Raw genomic sequence first — 17,745 nt, forward strand, 5'->3', positions numbered from 1 at the left:
TGAGTGAAGTAGAGGTGTGGGTATGGAACTGAGGCTTTTGTAGGTTAGAGAGATGAGGATACTGTAGCAGAAAGTTAGAATCACGGGGCTCTGGATTCAATAAAGATAATAGTGATCAAGAGTTTGGTAAAAGGCACGTACCAATGTGATGAGGCTGACCTACCTATTAGACTTGTGAATGCACCATTGTTTTATAGAATTTCAACTCAGCATTTTTACTCCTTTAAGCCAACAAAAAGATCCTTTCCACCATTCAAAGATCTTGAGAAAGAATTTGAAAAATGCAGCAGACAAAAGGTGCACCAGAACTATTTTCATCACACGTAGTTACATTACAAAGCAATTGAGGAATAGGCGTCTAATTTTTCATTACTGCTACAAAATAAAATCAATTAACTTCTCACCGCTGCAGTCTGATACATAAGGCAGGTTACCAACAAAGCAGTAAAAGCATTTCCTTTCCCAGTTAGTAAACGTGAGCTCAGACTACTGCCTCTTCCTATTAGGGGAAGGAACCATCCCTGTTTCCCCAGTGAATAGGGTCGGAGGGGGGTGGGGGGGGGTGTTGTGCCGTCAGTATTTATGCTTCTTTCTGCCGTACTATCACGTGAAATTAAATTAAAGAATTCACAAATGGGGCCGCAGGTCACAGGCCATATTGGCAAGACACACTTTCCCTCCCCCGCCGCTGCCCCTAACCCGATGCCCCCCCGCCCCCCGACTTCATTCAGCACCCAGAAGAAGCACAGTACGCAGCTGCCAGGACCCAAACATGCAGCAACCCGGCCCGGGAGGAGTTTGCTGCGACAGTGTTGAGCGTTCTACGCATGCGTCGGAGTGGTGCCGTCGTTCTGGCGCGTGTCCGCACGGTCAGAGAGGCCTAAGTGGACCGTCTCTCCGGACTAATCGGGCTCTTCGCGCCGCTAGCGTTTACCGGCTGCAGCGGTTATGGGGAAGCTGAACGTGGTGATGCTTCGGTACCTCTCCAAGGAGCATTTCAGGGTCCTGACAGCGGTGAGCTGGTGGGGAGGCCTGCCTGGGGTGACAAGCGAATGGGGGCAGGAGAGGAGGCCTGCGTAGCTTAGCTCAGCCTTGCGCATGGAGTCCCTCGTGGACGGTTAGCTAAGCGGAGTCGGGCAGGTTAGGAGACATGGGTAGGAGACCGGATTGGTTGTGTCGCAAACGGCAACGGAAGAAAAGCTGTAGGGGAATGGGACTGGCTTCTGTTCTCCCTGCTTCTGCCAGGGTCTGATATGGGTGTTTCTCGGTGGGTAGGGCCAGGTCGTGCCGTTCTTTCCGTCAGCCGGCCGCCTCGGAGGGATCGTTAACGTCAGGGCGGTTGCTGGGCCTGCCCAGGTGGTGGCTTGCCAGTAAGGTACCGGTCACCAGTTTCTACACACGTGTTGATTGCTTTTGCCCTGGCTAACGACGAATGAGCAAAGGTTTAACAGTGTGCGTGCAGTTTTGACTAGTTGTGTGGTAAGCACACAACCGCATCAGTTGGCCTGTGTGACTGCTGACTGCCAGAGTTCTAGTAGAAAGGCAGATTCAGCTATGGCTGTGAAAGTATGAGAAAAGAGTCTCATTTCAGAAACGTAGAACAGCTCCTTTGTCTGCTCCTGAGACTGAAATCTAATCAGCCATTCATCCTCTGGCCAGTTCTGTAGAAGTCTCAAGGCTGAGTTATACAAGGTATATCAGGGTGCAGTGATTGCATATTTAAAAGGTGTGGTTAAGACATTAAAAAAAAATGTGAGAAGTGATTTTAGTCTTAGTCTGAAGTATGATCTGATGTTTCATTGTTGAACACAGAGGCTAATAATTTTTTTCTTATTTACTCTTTTAGGTGGAAATGGGCATGAAGAACCATGAAATAGTTCCTGCTAGCTTAATTGCTTCCATTTCCAGTCTTAAACATGGTGGCTGTAATAAAATCTTGAGAGAGTTGGTAAAACACAAACTTCTAGCTTATGAACAAACCAAAAGTGAGTTTGAACTTGTATGTGTTGGGCTCCCTGTTTCATTCTATGAGACAGTGCCTCACAGTGGTACTTGCAGAAGTACGACATCTTGACATGTGTGAATATCCAGAGCACTTGCTAGTCTTACCTTCTCTGGCACCTACCCTGGGAATATGGATTTTGTAACACTGAATGTAGCTGTCTGCTGAGCTGCTCATGCCTATAAGGACAACGGGCAGAAAAGAGATGAACGGTTAACTTCCTTTTTTCCTAAATCACAAAAGTAATGAAAGATAAAGGAATCATCAGTTAAAGCAATATTCAAATGTATACTGAAATCAACCCAAATGAGTTACAGTCTTATAGTACACAAACTGGAGCAGACTTCATAAGCCTTATACATTACACAGCCCCTCAGAAATGGCTACTAAAGTAGTTTTTATTCCCTGTTGTGTGACATGCAGTTGTGCAGGTCTTTCCTCATTTCCTTTAGCCTTTTAGTTGGATCTGACTTTGCAAGCATACTGTTGGAGTCTACAGGAAATTCCTATCCTTTTTGTCCCAGATCTTCAGAGATTAGCTGTTACTCTAGATCATCACAACAATCCCAGATCCCTGCTGTGTTTATCTTCCAAAATGCTCCTCGGATTTTTCGCAGCTTATTTAAAGTACTGCCATTGCCTCTGTATAGAGGCAGATATATCTGTCTTTTGTCCAGTTGTCAATTTTCATGAAACTTGTAGACGAGTTTAAACATCTTTACTGTTCTGTCACATGGGGCTGATATTAGCCGATGGGTAACGTTTACATGGTGGTTGTGTTCTGTAAGCTGAAACAATATTAAATTGAAACTTATATATGTAATGTATACATAACGAGGAATGAGATATTTTGTATTTTATTCTTACCTAGCTGTCCAGGGTTATCGGTTAACTAATGCAGGATATGATTACCTTGCTTTGAAAACTCTGTCTTCCCGACAAATCATAAATTCTGTTGGAAACCAGATGGGTGTTGGAAAAGAATCAGGTAATTAAAAGAACCACATTTTTAATTTTTTAAGCAAACAGAGCTGTAATGTTGCAGATGCTTTGCTGGAAACTAGGATAGTCACATCAGTCAATCTGTCAGACAACCAGGAATTATGGGTCACTTATTGAAATGCTACATGAGGCTTCTGGCTGCATTTGAATATTTCTTCACAAGAGTGTTAGTCTGTTTAGACTGTTTTGTCTGATTCAGGTTGTCACTTAAAATGATACTTTGCAGACAGATGCTGTTTGTCTCATGCTTTGTGAAGTTTTGAACCATTTTAGTGAAAAGTTCATCTTTTTTATCCCACTTAAAAACAAGTCAGTAAAGGAAAACAAGCTCAAAACTATTGGAGTACTCTCTTGTTTCTCTTACGTTCATGTAGATTGTAATTTGACACAGCATGTAATTTGTGTAATTAAAGGAGAAGGGGATTACTGGGCTCAAGTAGTAGAAGTGAAATATAGGCTAAGAAGAAGGCTCTTCTAGAGTGTGATTAAGAACACCAGTATCTGCCTGAAATTTTTCTCAAGGGTGTATTATATTTGTTCTTTGCTGTGCAGATAGCCTAGGGATGTTAACCTGAATATAGAAACCTTAAGATCTTCAACTCTGAAAGGTGTTTCACATCACAGCAGTATTTCTTCTAAAGGAGTATCACAATCTCTTTAACAATAATTGCTTGTTCAAATCTCTAATGTACACCATGTAAATTTAGTTGTACTAAGTGTACTAGAAGTTGCTATGACAGAAGTAGCATTTGTGAGAAGTGAACTAACAAACTTATCACTGCACTATTTCATCAGATACTAGCTTGTTAGATAGCGTTTATTTCTTAGATCTGTGCCATTATGTGTCTTCTAGATATTTATATTGTTGCAAATGAAGAGGATCAAAAGTTTGCATTGAAATTACATAGGCTTGGAAGAACTTCCTTTCGCAGTCTGAAAAATAAACGTGACTACCACAAGCATAGGCATAAAATGTCGTGGCTCTATTTATCCCATCTAGCAGCAATGAAGGAGTTTGCCTATATGAAGGTAGGTGGTCATTCACACAGTATCAGCAATGGTGTAATAGACCGGAAGGTACTTTTCAGACTGTCTTTTGGTCAGTTTGTATTTGCAATACTGGTAGGATTTACAGTTCCCTTACCCACCCCCAGTGCACTTAAACATACACATTTCAGAGAATTTCAATGCTATATGTTTTGTATGCTCTCCAGTGACAAAATGCTTGACATGGAAGTTATGTGGAAAAGAAGCAGGTGTTATGTGAGAATTTCAAATTAACATTGTTATTTATGGATAGATAATTTGTATATCTCCAGTTCTGCTGTATTTCCTTTAAAATGTATTGCATAAACTTGCAAAAACACCTTAAAAATTAAGGAAATTTACAGTTACTTGTCAGAATAATTATTTATTTGTGTTTGTTCAGTTGTCATTTTAAAAAAATGTATTTATTACTTTATAATTTACCATGTTTTCAGTTGTGCTGTTAATGGAGATCTTTCAGTCCAGACAGACTGGTGTTCTGATCTGAAAAAGTACACTTAGTTCTGTATGGTGGGAAAAAGTTTCATTTCCAAGCATATCTTGCTGCTCTCAGAGTTCCAGACTTTTAAACCTGTTTTTAAAAAATGCACATATTTCATAGTGATTGAAAGTTGATGGTGGAAAATGAGTTATTTATAAAAAAACTAGATTTCCCTTCTCCTTTTGTGCTATTCAACAGTCCTATATATATAAAATTCTGTTTTCTTGTTTCTCTTAAAAAATCTTGGTAGGTTCTACCAGTGGCCTCCACAGAGAGAGAAAGAACTATTACCATTATTTAGAACCTCTTTATTGGTCCAGTTGGTCCAACTGGTAAAGTGTTATGTGGTCAGAGCTTGTAGGAATATAATTGTGGGGGTCAGTTTCCCTGAAAAGAGAGTTGGGGGAGGATTAATCATGTGAGAAGTGGTAATAGTGTAATATTTAAGTAAGAAAAACTGTATTTATGTTGCTTTAACTTAGAATGATATCTTGGAAAAATTACCTGGTAATAAGAGAGTGATTAAAATGAGAATGAACCCATAAAAAAGTTGAGTGGATCAAGGGAATAACTACATTTACATTAGAAAAGGCAAACAAGAGAGCTTCAAAATATGACTTACTTTTGCTTAATCTTTCACATGGTGTAATGCTGGCTATTAATACTTAAAAATGGAACTTCTGTTTTACAGCAACTGAGTATAGATTAGCTAGTCAGGCAGAACTTCACTAGCAGCAACTTAGTGTTTTTTTCTAGTGCCTGACACCCTATTCCCAGTTACCTGCTATTGATTACTTGGGGTAACTGATTCTGTCATTTTTTCTGTTCTGTTGCGTTTTTATTCCAGATGTACAATAATTAAACTGTAGACAATGCACATAGCAGTGCACATAGTGTCTAAATTTTTAGTCTTTGCAGTGAAAATTCAAATGGCTGTTAATGCTGTCTTCCTTCTTAAGCATGTGATTTGGTGTTTCCAGTTAATATTTGATTAATGTGTGCTGCTTCTACAGTAATATTTATTGCTTATCTTACATGGGAATTTGTCAATATATGTAATGTTTTCTTAACTGTTTAATTTTAATTTTTCAATGTGTTGTCTTTTTCAAGGCTTTGCATGACCAAAACTTTCCTGTTCCAAAACCTGTAGACTACAACAGGCATGCAGTTGTTATGGAACTTATTGATGGCTATCCTTTGTAAGTACTGACACTTGACTTTTCTGTGTTACAGAAACCCTAGCAATGTTAGGTTCAATAAGGTAACAGGATTAGGATTTTTCCTTGTCATGTGAGTGAATTCTGACTTCCCTATGCTGAATAATGCTTTCTAGCCCACACTCACTAGCATTGTACTTACTTACAGTCTTGCTTCTATCTCTTTATTCAGAGAAACTGTTTTTCTCGTAGTCCAAAGAAACTGGTGAAATTGGCTAATATTTTAAGTAAGGAATACATCAAAAGAGCAGTATGACACATGTTAGTATGTCTCTACATATTGCATATTCTGTATGTTATTGGATCTAATACCCTTCTTGTTCTGAACTCCAGTTCATGATCTTTGCTGTGATAATTCAGGTAATTACAAGTATAACTCACTGTTTCAGAACTTCAGCTCTGTTTACATGGAATACTATGTATAATCTGGTTTTGCTTCTTCAAGGATGATTACTTTGCTTGAGTTCAACATCAAGGTTTGTACGTGAAGGGATGGTTTGTTCCGTTTGCAGACCAGAATGCAGGTCTGTATACTCCATATAATATAGAATAACCTAGTGCTTATTCGGAAATATAAAGTGTCTAGTTCTAGAACAAACCAGTCTGTGCTATTGTAATCAAGATCCAAAGTGTGCAGTTTTAATCAAAAGGAAATTAATCCCAAAGTATAACAAATGAAGAGTAACATAGAAGAGACTTCATTACATTCTGTCTCCCCACTTCATTTGTTAAATAATTCAACATCCATCATGTACGTGGAATACTTCAAGTTGCATGTGGACATCTGCAGTGGATGTTTACATACTCTCTCTTTTCTGTGATTCTGACCTGAAGGAGATAAGTAGTAGAATAATTTCGAGTATGCAGAGATCAAAGAATCTTCAAACAGTTGAGGTTGGAAGGGACCTCTGATAGTCATTTGGTCCAAACACCCTGCTAGAGGGTCACCTGGAACATGTTGCCAGTTCTTCTGTTCTCCATTACCTGAGTTGAAAAACTGATGTGGAGTTGGTGACTTATGGTAAAAAAATTGTTATGCTCTTTTGGACAAGCACAGGGTTATTCATAGTTCCTTCCAGGTCTTCCTAGCTTACCTGCTTTATTTCACATCTCAAAGATGACCCACCAGAGATGGGTGTCCAGTTGTTCGGTACTGTGTCCAGATGATTTTTGAATAGGTTTAAGGAGGCAGACTCTACAGCTACTTTGGACAACCTGTGCCAGTGCTTGTTCAGCCTCACAGTGGAGAAAGTGTTTGCAGTGTTCAGACAGACCCGTCTTGTGTTTCAGTTTGTGCCCATTGGCTCTTGTCACTGGGCATCACTGAAATAAGCCTGACTGTCATCTTTGCACTTTCCCTTCAGGTATTTATACACATTGATGAGATCCCCCTGAGCATTCTCTTCTTGAGGTTGAACAGCCCCAGCTCTTAGCCTTTTCACATAGGAGATGCTCCAGCCTCTTCATTACCTTTGTAGCCCTTTGCTGGACTCTGTCAAGTATTTTCATGTCTCTCTTGTACTGGATGGGCCAGAACTGGACACAGTATTCCAGGTGTGCACTCAGCAGTGTTGCATGGCACTTCCCTCAGCCTACTGGTTATGCTTTGTCTAATGCAGCTGAGAATACCATTAACCACCTTTGCAGAAAGGGCACATTGCTAGCTTGTATTCAGCCTGCTATCTACGAGGACCCCAAGGTCGTTTTCTGCCAGACCTCTTTCCATCTAAGTAACACCCGGTGTGTACTGGTGCATAAGATTGCTCCTCCTCATATTCAGGACTTTGCAGCATTCACTGAACTTCATAAGGTTCATGCTGGCTTACTTCTGCAGACTGTTGAGGTCCCTCTGGATTGCAGTATGACCCTCTGAGGTATCACGCACTCCCAGTTTGCTGGTGTCTGCAAACTTTGCCCCATCATCCAGCTCATTAATGAATATGTTAAACAGGACTGGAAACACTTTTGACTGCTGAGGTACACTGCTAGTCACTGGGGTCTCCAACTAGACTTTGTGCCCAGCCATTCAGGCAGTTTTCAATCCACCTCACTGTCTGCACATCCAGACAATACATCAACAGCTTTTTTGTGAAAGTCTAATGGGAGACAGTGTCAAAGCCTTACTGAAGTCCAGGCAGATGATATTCACTGCTGTCTCCGCATCTGGCAAGCCAGTCATTTCATCACAGAAGTTTACCAGGTTGGTCAAGCATGACTTCCCCTTGGTGAGTTTGACTGCTCTGGATGATTTTCTTGTCCTTAACATGCATGACAGAGGTTTCCAGGACTAGCAGCTCCATCACCTTCCCAGGGTTCAAGGTGAGGCTGACCAGCCTATATTTCCCTGGGTCCTTCTTGCCCTTCTTGAAGATGGGAGTGATGTTTGCCTTTCTCTTTCAGTCACCATGATTGATCAACAGTTATCAAGAATGGCCTAGCAGCCAGTGCTCAGGGGGGATCCCATCAGGGTCCATGGACTTACGTATGTGCAGTTTGTTTTCCCTGAACTCATCATCCTTACTCCAACCCTTCCCCCTGGTCACTGGAACCTGAGATTCCTGTTTCTGAAGATACAAGTTAATATGACTTCCAGATTCAGAGATCAAGTGGGACATTCTGTGATGCAGACCTGTGGCTATGAGAAGCATCACTGATTAATTTTTGTACAAATATGAAAGTGTTCCAACAGGAGCCTGTTACAGAGCTACTAGAAATCAATTGGTTCGTCTTTAATTGTACAAATGATCCATTCTTATACTACTGTAATTCTGCATTTTGACCAAAATATTTAACATGATAGTTGTAAATACTGACCACTTCTTGACAGTTTATGGTACAATAAGGTAACTGCCTTTTCCCTTGGTTTATTTCTAAAGACCAGATGATTTGTATTTTGTCACTTAAGGTACTTAGCTTTCTCAGGTATAAGTTCAGGAAGGCTTTAAGCTTTTTTTCTTTTACTTTTTCCCTGAATTGGTGTAGAAAATATGTCATGGGGCATTTGAATTTGAATACAGGAAGACCTAGTTCCTACTAGATTACTTTAAACAGGAGAGACATAAAAAATATCAATCTATTATTTAAATAATGCATTATGACAATAGTGCCTCATGGGAGTCAGTGAACATAAGCTGAAATGAGATTTAGCCTGGATATAAGGAGACTTTTCTCCCATTGGGGAGTTTGTGGTCTCTTCATCCTTGGAATTTTTCACGTCCCAACTAGACAAAGCCCTTAGCAGTCTGGTCTGATCTCAGAGTTGATTCAGATTTGAGGAGGGTATTGGATTAGAGACTTGAAGGCCCTTTTTACTTGAATCACCCTGACATTCTGTCAGATGTATTTCATATTCTTTATCTGTATTTTTAAATTAAGACTTTCAAAGTTCAGAATATTTTATTTTGTTTAACTTTCAGGTGCCAGGTGCGCCAGATGGAAGATCCTGCCTCTCTCTACAGTGAATTAATGGATCTGATTGTTAAACTTGCAAATCATGGTTTGATTCACGGTGATTTCAATGAATTTAATCTCATACTGAATAATGATGACCATGTCACTATGATTGATTTCCCTCAGATGATATCAACATCACATGCCAATGCTGAATGGTAGGTTCAAATTTAAAGATGTTTTCAAAGCTGCTAAGTGCTGGTGACTTGTTTCCATAAGCCTGTTACCAGTTCTTTTGCTACCGTTGTTGTGCCTCACAAAAGCCATTCCAGTCTTTTTAGGATAAATATGTAAATGATTGCTTCTCAGAGAGAATGATGTTGTTCAGTTAAAAAATACTTAACTGAGTCATTCCAGTTAATGAAATAAACTGCAATCAGTTTGTCTCCCTAGCCTTTTCTCTTGGGATCACTAATAGAAATACTTCTCAAATAAAATCAGTAAAAGACAAGAAATATAGGTCATTGCAGTAGACTTCATTAACCTTGATTTTTGTCTTTGTACAATTTGTATTTTTTTTCAGGTATTTTGACAGAGATGTTAACTGTATTAAAGAGTTTTTTAAGAAACGCTTCAACTATGAGAGTGAGCTCTTCCCAGCATTCAAAGACATCAGGTAGAAACTGCTAGATGAATTTGACTTCTCCTATTTATGATATTTATGTTGGTTTTGTGAGCAAAATGAGTGCCTGTGAGAGATGCCTGTAAGCAAAATAAAATAAAAAAAAATAGGCCCAACTACCCAATTCTAAATTATATTTTTGTCATTCCTATTGTGTTTTCTTCAACCGAAGTTACTGCAAGTGGTTTCCAAAAGCTAAAGTGTGCTTTAGAATCCACAGCTGCCTCCTTTGTCTTTCCTCTTGCAGCTAAGAAAGAGATATCTGAAAAGCTTGATCCAAATGGTAAATATCTAGGAAATGTTAACAGTGATGCAGAATCATTTTCTTTCACTTCTCACAGCCTATTTTGACAGTTTTGGTATATTGAGGATTAATTTGGGTTTCAATTTAAAATTTATTTTTTAAATGGTAGTAACTATAGTAACTATGGTGACTGCCTCTTCAAATGTTACTATGTTCAAAGTTTTCTTCCTAATGTCTCTTGTCCCTTTAAAAAAGTATTTTTTTCCCTTATTTTAAGATGGAAACTATTGCAATTAAAGGGTTTTATTTCAGTCTGAGTGCTTTTCCAAAGGGGTACCACACTTGTATCAGTCTCTGTGTGTCAGTGTACCCTTTATTCTTCTGTTTCCTTAAATGTAATTTGAACTTAAAGACAAATTATATTTCTGCTAAAATAAAATAATTTCCTAGAAATAAATAAATGCTGGTTATAGAATTATGTTCTCTAGAAATTTGCTTTTCTCAGGTCACATTCTGTTATCTAAAGCTCAGCACTGTCATGTGCTGTTCTGTGTGTTTCAGCAGAGTATATCCTCTTAGTTAATACTATGGGTAAATATAGTCTAGCTTGATTTAATATTTTTAGTCCAAAATGTAGCACATTGGTATCTTGACGATTTAGCATATTACAAGAAAACATGCTTCTTTCACAGAAGAGAGTGTTCTCTTGATAGAGAGGTTGCTGCCAGCGGCTGTACAAAGGAAATTCAGGAAGATGGTGAACTGGTTTACCCACCAGATTCTGATGAGGATGATAATAAAACAGAGTCATCAGAAGTTGTAGAAGATGCTGAGAATAAGCTCAAGTTCTTCAACAAAGATAAAGAAAACAACGCAGACTTCATGTATGAAGTGGGTGATCTCTCTGAAAGCAGAACCTGTAACAACTTTATATGCAGCGATGAAGAGGCTGATAAAACTGAAAGTAGTGGAGACTCATTGAATATGTTAAACTTGAGTTCAGCCTTAGAAGAAGTTGAAGGGAAAGCTATGCTTTGGAAGCCCGGTGAAGATGCAGAGAGTTCTGCGATTGTTTTTTTTAAGGGCAAAAGCATAACCAAAAATGCCACTGAAGTTAAAAATCAGAGAGGTCAAGGAGGGTGCTGTAATGATAAGGACAATGAAGACAAATGCCCTAATCTGTTTGACGTGTCAACTTTAAATAAGAAATTCAGGCATTACAGGTAAAGATTCTTATTTCTATCTAGGTGTGTGGTTCCTCCCCTCCCCCCAGTAAATATAAATCTTTTCAATAGTTCAAAAAGGACTGCTCTTTAGCTACTCTTCTTTAAATTAAAGACTGAAAATTCAATTAATTTTTAAAACATTGCAATGAATGTCTTTCCTGTTGGACTCATGATAGTAACCTGTTGATTGGTGTACATATGTAATGCTTCATATGTAAGGTGTGACAGATCAGTTGTCCAGCTGTTGTAGTACTTTCTAATGAGAGAACTTCGATTTAATTCATAGACAAACCTATTTTCTGTGGTGGATTTTTTTCCCCTCTTTTATTATTTAATACAGGTAGTGAAAGAGTTGTTGATATTAAAATACTTCTTCTAAATATGAGTAAATTTGTAATTTGAATGCTCTGTCTCAAAGCTAAATTATTCTGCTGCTCAGTCAGCTGAAGTTAGCAAGAGTAAGCTCCTTGGAATGTATTATTGAAATATATTGTACTGGATGCTGTTATAACTTTTAATTCCTTTCCTGACATACGTAGATATTCCTGCTTACCTTCAGGCAAGCTTCTTGTAAATGAAATTCTAACTCTTGAGTTAGCCAGCCCACCATTTACCTGAATGCATATACCAAGCTCATACTCCTTGTCGTCTGCTTTTGCTTTCTAGTGAAATGACTTATCAAAATATTATGCAGAATCTGATTATTTTTTTTTTTCAGTGTTCTGAAGGATTTTTTGTGTGCTTGGTATACATTCAGCTATTGTGCAACAAATTCATCCTTTCTTAACATGCCTGTTTGAACAAACAGTGCTGATATTTAACATAGAAAAGTTTTGTAGTACTTGCATGTTCTGTTTGGAATGTTCAGATCATATCTCAAAGTTAAGATTAAAACATGCTTATAAAGGCAAAGAATGTTTATCTTACTGGTGGAGTAAAACATTAATTTATGTATTTTAGAAATGAAGAGAGTATCGTTCATACTGCTGAACACAAAACAAGTATGACATCAGTCCAAAGTGTTGGGAGCTGTTCAACCATTCCAGTGGTAAATATTGTGTTATTATCTAGGTTACTCTCAGACCATATTAGATTGCACATAGCTGTTAATACCTATTTGTAAAAATGTTCTTGAGCACTAATTATCTTTGAAAAGACTGTTCTATGTACCTCTCTGGTTTGCATTTCCATGCCCATAGAAAAATAGAACTGATACTTCTGTAACTGTTTACAGAGAATTATTGCCAGCACTGTATCTTTGCTCTTTCACCAAAGTTGTACGTCAGTGTTAACAACTCTCATTTAGCCAATAACAGGCTAACATATGTTGATGCACTAACATATAATCAGTTCATTAATTTCTGTTGATAGCCACAATTAATATATTTTTATTTTAAAAGTGTATGCTTGAGTCAGGATTTAGTTTGTCCTTTTTCACCTGTCAGAGATTTCTTCACCCTCTCTTCTGAAACATTTATATATGAACTCACTTCAGTAGTGATTTATGTGGCAATGTGAATTTATTTGACTTTAAATTCTGCTGTAAATATTCTGATTTATATAATACAAAGTCTTTTTCTTCAACCCCAGAGTATGCACTAGCCAGCATGGCTACTCTGTCACATTTTTTAAAAGTGCATTTTTGTTTTGAAGAAAGTCCAGTGTTCTTTATTAGCTATAAAGCATTCTTGTACAAAACAGGAAGAAACTTCTTTTAGCTGGCAGCTGATCTATGAGGTATTTTTTTAATTAGGTCAGACTACATACTTGCCATTGTAAATACGAATACCTATGTTCAGTCTCATTTTCATTTGCAGTTAGGAGCAGATAATCTGAAAAATCTAGTTTGAGGAACATGTTAGTGTAGTTTGAGTTATTCCACAACAGATATAAAATGTAAGTAACGTACTTTTTCAATTTGTGTCTTTTCAAAGCATTTCTATTGCTTGATCGGAGTTTTAGTCCTAGAAATACTGTATCTGAAATCTCTAGTGCTGGCAAGAATTTTTTTTTTTATTTAGTTAGACTTGGATCTTCATTTACAGTCTTTTCAGTTTGCTACTCTACTGCTTCAGTAGTTTACTAACAAAGCTTTTGCTGTTATCCTATTAAGTGATGTGTTACTCTGTGAAGCAGCTTTGTTTTACACAAGGTACTTGTTAGTGACTAAAATATTGGTAGAATATTTGGCTGCTTTACTCTTTCATATTTGAATTATTTTTTTAAGATAAGTATTGATCATTTCTGTATCTTTAAAATAAAGTTAGGTGTGTAAGGAAATGTTAAGAAACAACACATTTGCATCTTGTCTAAGGCATTTTTTGTAGGACTTCATGCAAGGAAAGAAAAACTAGCTTTGATCTTTGCATCAAAGTTATTATTCTATGGAATGGCATTTTATCTTCCTACAGGAGACAAAGGATTAGCTTAAAACTATGAGATGAAATAAAGAAGAACAAGGAAGACATGCCAGGAATTCTCTAGCTTTTGGTCCGTGCTTTTTCCCCACTCTTTTTTTTATTCCCTTTTCTTTTTAAGTTTGCTAATTGAAGTGTGCAGAATTTAAAAAAAAAAAAAAAAAAAAAAAAAGTGCTATGAAGTCCTGTAGAGGAAATGAATTGAAATTGTACTCCTGTACACCACTTGGTGGTAGCAGTGATCATTCTGTAGCTATAGAAACTGTTTTGAGTATTTAGAGGATGTATGTTTATTCTATAGGCAGATGCATAAAAAGCATTAAAAACATGTAAATGTCGTCATGTACATACCTGTTCTAAAAGAAAGTCCTGGAGATTCTCCACCATAAGGGCTCCCAAGAATTAGCAAGAGACATCAGTTTGCATACACACATATCATACGTATTCATTAGATTTCCTAGAAAGGGGTGTCTTATGATAGTGAGTTCCCAGAATTCATTTACATAGTCCAAGCATGCATAGTGAAAATAGGGTGAGGGTCTTCAGTCGTTGAGGGAGGAAGTAAGTAATTTTCTTCACAGGATTTGAAGTAGTCTTCTTCACAGTGTTAACTAGTTGACGCTCTTTCTAGAGCATGCGCTGTGAAGTCCAGGTGTCTCCCTTTTAAATCAGCAGAATCATTTTCTCTGTAATAGGATCTCTGTGTCTCTTTGTTCAAGCCCCCCTTATCACATTCTAGGAATTGCCCAAGTGTCCACTGAAGGCCTTGAGTCTCCTATCAGTGAAGTCTAATGAGGGTCTCAATCTTGCCTAAACAGACAAAGAGACATAAGGAAACAGTTGAGAAGTCAGGAGTCCTTGAGAAACAACTGAAGCAAAACACAGTCAAAGCTTTGAAACAAAACAACAAGCAAAGCTTTCGTACATCGCAGTTAGTCTTAATAATTGTCAGAAAATAATTTGTTTGAGCCCTTTCATTCCCTTTCAGGATTCAGCCACATAAAAAACTTTATCCTGAACCACTTTATCTTGCATAATCCTTTCACTTAGATGCTTTTATGCTGAGTAGAATATTTCTACCCATTGCTGAATATTTTAACTTCTGAATGTTAGCTCATTATACATATAATTTCTTTAGCTCTATTTGTAATATAAGAAAACAATTACAAAACTAAAAATGTGAAATAATGGCACTGCAGTAAGATCCACTAGGCTGCTTAGAGCTGATGCCTGCTGTTGCTGCTAGCATTATCTCTTGTTTATGCAGCTTGCTTTCTGGTTGTTGAAGAAAACATATTAAAACATAAGCATATTTTAAAATTAATTGCATGAACAAATTCATACAGGCATATATAAACAATGGCAGTAATAACAGTAGGTACAGTCATAACTTGGAGACTATGCCAAAAAGACAAAACTAAAAAAAAAAAGGCGCAAACCAAATGATTACTGCAGGACATGAAATGTTCTATTGGTCTTTTTTTTTAAAAAACTTAAAAGACATTTATTCAGCCATAGAATATTATCAGCTTTTACATTTTTGTAGAATGCACCGAGATGTGCTAGTCCTTTATGATCCCTATAAGATAGACACCTAAACTCTCTAAGGTATGATTTAAAATGCTGTTTATTAGAGCTAAGTCTATCTGAAAAGAATAACAGATAATCCCACACCCCTTGAAACACAGGGAACCCTGAGGGTATAGCTCCAATACAAATGCAGCACACCATGGAAACCTGGTTCATAGCAGACAATCTCTCTTTTCAATGAATGAGCTATTTTATGATTTTCTTACAAAGAAACAGTGCTGTTCATATTTGCTGCAATCAAACTGAACTGATGTTCACATGAGAACTTCTTGATGCACTTTTAGGTAAAGACAGGGCCACACAGGAGGCCTGGTTGCCAGTACTGAGCAGGAGCTGGCTTAGCTGATATTACTGCCAACAGATCTGTGCAGCACAACACAGGCCTGAATAGAACCATATACATTCAGCTTAGTGTAACACAGCAGAGACCTGGGCTTGCTCCTGTTAACTGTTATGAAGATCTTCTCAATGGACGGAGATCTTCCAGTTAGGATCATGCATGTTCATTGGTACTGAAAATGCACTATCATTGTGCCATGTCTTAGTACTGAATGATCTTCAGAAAGTTCTGATACAAATTGTTTGTTTTTTTATAGGAACTGGTGAAACAGAAAATAAAACGTCAACTGACCAAACATCAGAAGTCCACTCTGAGGCAACAGCTACAAAAAGGAGAGGCAAATATTTATACCAAACAACGCAGAGAAAATATGCACAACATTAAGTCAAGCTTGGATGCAGCTAGTTTTTGGGGGTAATTTATTAAAGGTTCCACAGAACATGAGAAAACTTGTAATGTGTACAGTTGAAAGAATTATGCTAATAACAAATAATCCTTTTATATAGTGGAATATAAATCTTTTGGTGTTTGTAGGCTCTTACCTGTTAAGAGACGGTTTCAGTGACAGCTTAACAAGATTTGAGTTACTGTTTTAGGCTAAGATGTGCATGCACTTTTGCACTTCTAATTTAGGGCTTTTCACAGTAAACGGGTTCTTTTTGGTGTGTGACCTTAAGTCTGTTTTGCTAATCAGTTCCAAAATTATACAAAGGTTGTCCATTTGATTCAGCATCATGAGAAAAGACAGGATGATGGAAATCTTTGCTGTTTATTTTCAAAATAGTCCTGTAAAACATCCATTAACTCTTTTAAAGATATTCTAATGAATGACTGTAAGTTATCATTTTTATTTACTCTGGCAGACAAGACTCTTCTGAGACTGGAGTAAGCAAGTGAGGAACTACTTTTCAAAGTTACAGCTTAATATATCTTCATTAAGCCTATTTTCTCCAAAGCAGCAGAATTCCTGATGTATTTAAAGTTGATAAAGGTCACAATGACATTTACATGTGGAGTCAACTTCAGAGTACTCACTCCACTTGAATGTCCACATGTGAAATAAAGTATTTAGAATTGATTTAGGAAAATGCAGAGATTAGGACAGTGGTGTCATTGACTATCTTAAATTCATGTGTTCATCAGGAAGGAATTTGTTGGTTACAACAAAATTGGTTTATAAGGTGTTATTTTAATAAGTACGCATAATGTAGTGTTCATTAATCTGTCACCAAACAAAATTTGAAAATTAGCAAGGACGAGACAAACATTGTGCTACACAAACTCAATATATGCAAAAGTACGTGTTAAATCTTTTAAGTGATGTACAAGGTTGTGCAGCAGTTTTCCACTGCTGAATCCTAAAAACCTAACTTTTTTTTTTTTAAAGATTTTTACAGTAACTAAAGAACACATCTGTACTTTGGGATTTTTTTCCAGGTTAGGAAGATTTACAGAACTGATATAAAATTATTCTGTACCAGCAAAGTAACTCTAGTTGATGTAGTTTATGGTGGCTACAAGCCTCCTTTCTGAAGGAAAAAGTATGTTACACCTGTATAATAGCAGTGTATTTGCCTCTGTACTTCAAGCTTTGTCAGCCTACAGGTTCTGTTCTTTTATATGTAAATACTCTAATTCACTGGCATTTTAATATACTTACTGTATATGGAAACTGCGTTCCTAGAAAATAGATTCAAATGGGTTTACCTAATAAATCACAAGTTTAATTTTGCTTCCTTTTTCAATTTCCACTTGCCATTAATTCAAAGTTATGTTCTTGGTATGTAACTGAAAGAGAAAGAAAATAATATTTTTTAGTTAATTCACTAAAAAGGAGTCCACATGCTACTTTCATGTTAATGAGTTTGGAACAGCTTTACATTTTTTTTTTTTTAATTTTCAGTCTCTCCCTAGACTTTGAGAATCCTGGGGAGCAAGGAAGTCCTTGTTCATTTGGCAGAAACCAGAATGATCTCTGCTTCAGGGTGTCATCAATATCTGATGAAACAACTCTTCCACTTTCTCTCTGTAGCCTGTAGGTGGGTGTGTGTAATAGAAGGAAGCAATAGGAATGAGCCTGCCCATTTACCTTTATACCTAACTACCT

General features: G+C 37.4%; 1 protein-coding gene across 1 annotated transcript; it reads left to right on the plus strand.

The window, feature by feature from the left end:
- The first annotated feature begins 826 nt into the window (after positions 1-826).
- On the plus strand, positions 827-17,236 carry RIOK2 (RIO kinase 2). Its single transcript, XM_026866103.1, has 10 exons — positions 827-1,014; positions 1,847-1,985; positions 2,874-2,990; positions 3,858-4,033; positions 5,643-5,731; positions 9,166-9,357; positions 9,723-9,815; positions 10,758-11,288; positions 12,252-12,339; positions 15,895-17,236. Exons 1-10 carry the CDS (start codon positions 949-951, stop codon positions 16,054-16,056), a joined length of 1,653 nt encoding a protein of 550 aa, XP_026721904.1. The 5' UTR covers positions 827-948; the 3' UTR covers positions 16,057-17,236.
- Positions 17,237-17,745: the final 509 nt, after the last annotated feature.

Source organism: Athene cunicularia (assembly GCF_003259725.1).
Source record: "Athene cunicularia isolate RWA chromosome Z unlocalized genomic scaffold, athCun1 chrZ_part2, whole genome shotgun sequence".
Taxonomy (NCBI): domain Eukaryota; kingdom Metazoa; phylum Chordata; class Aves; order Strigiformes; family Strigidae; genus Athene; species Athene cunicularia.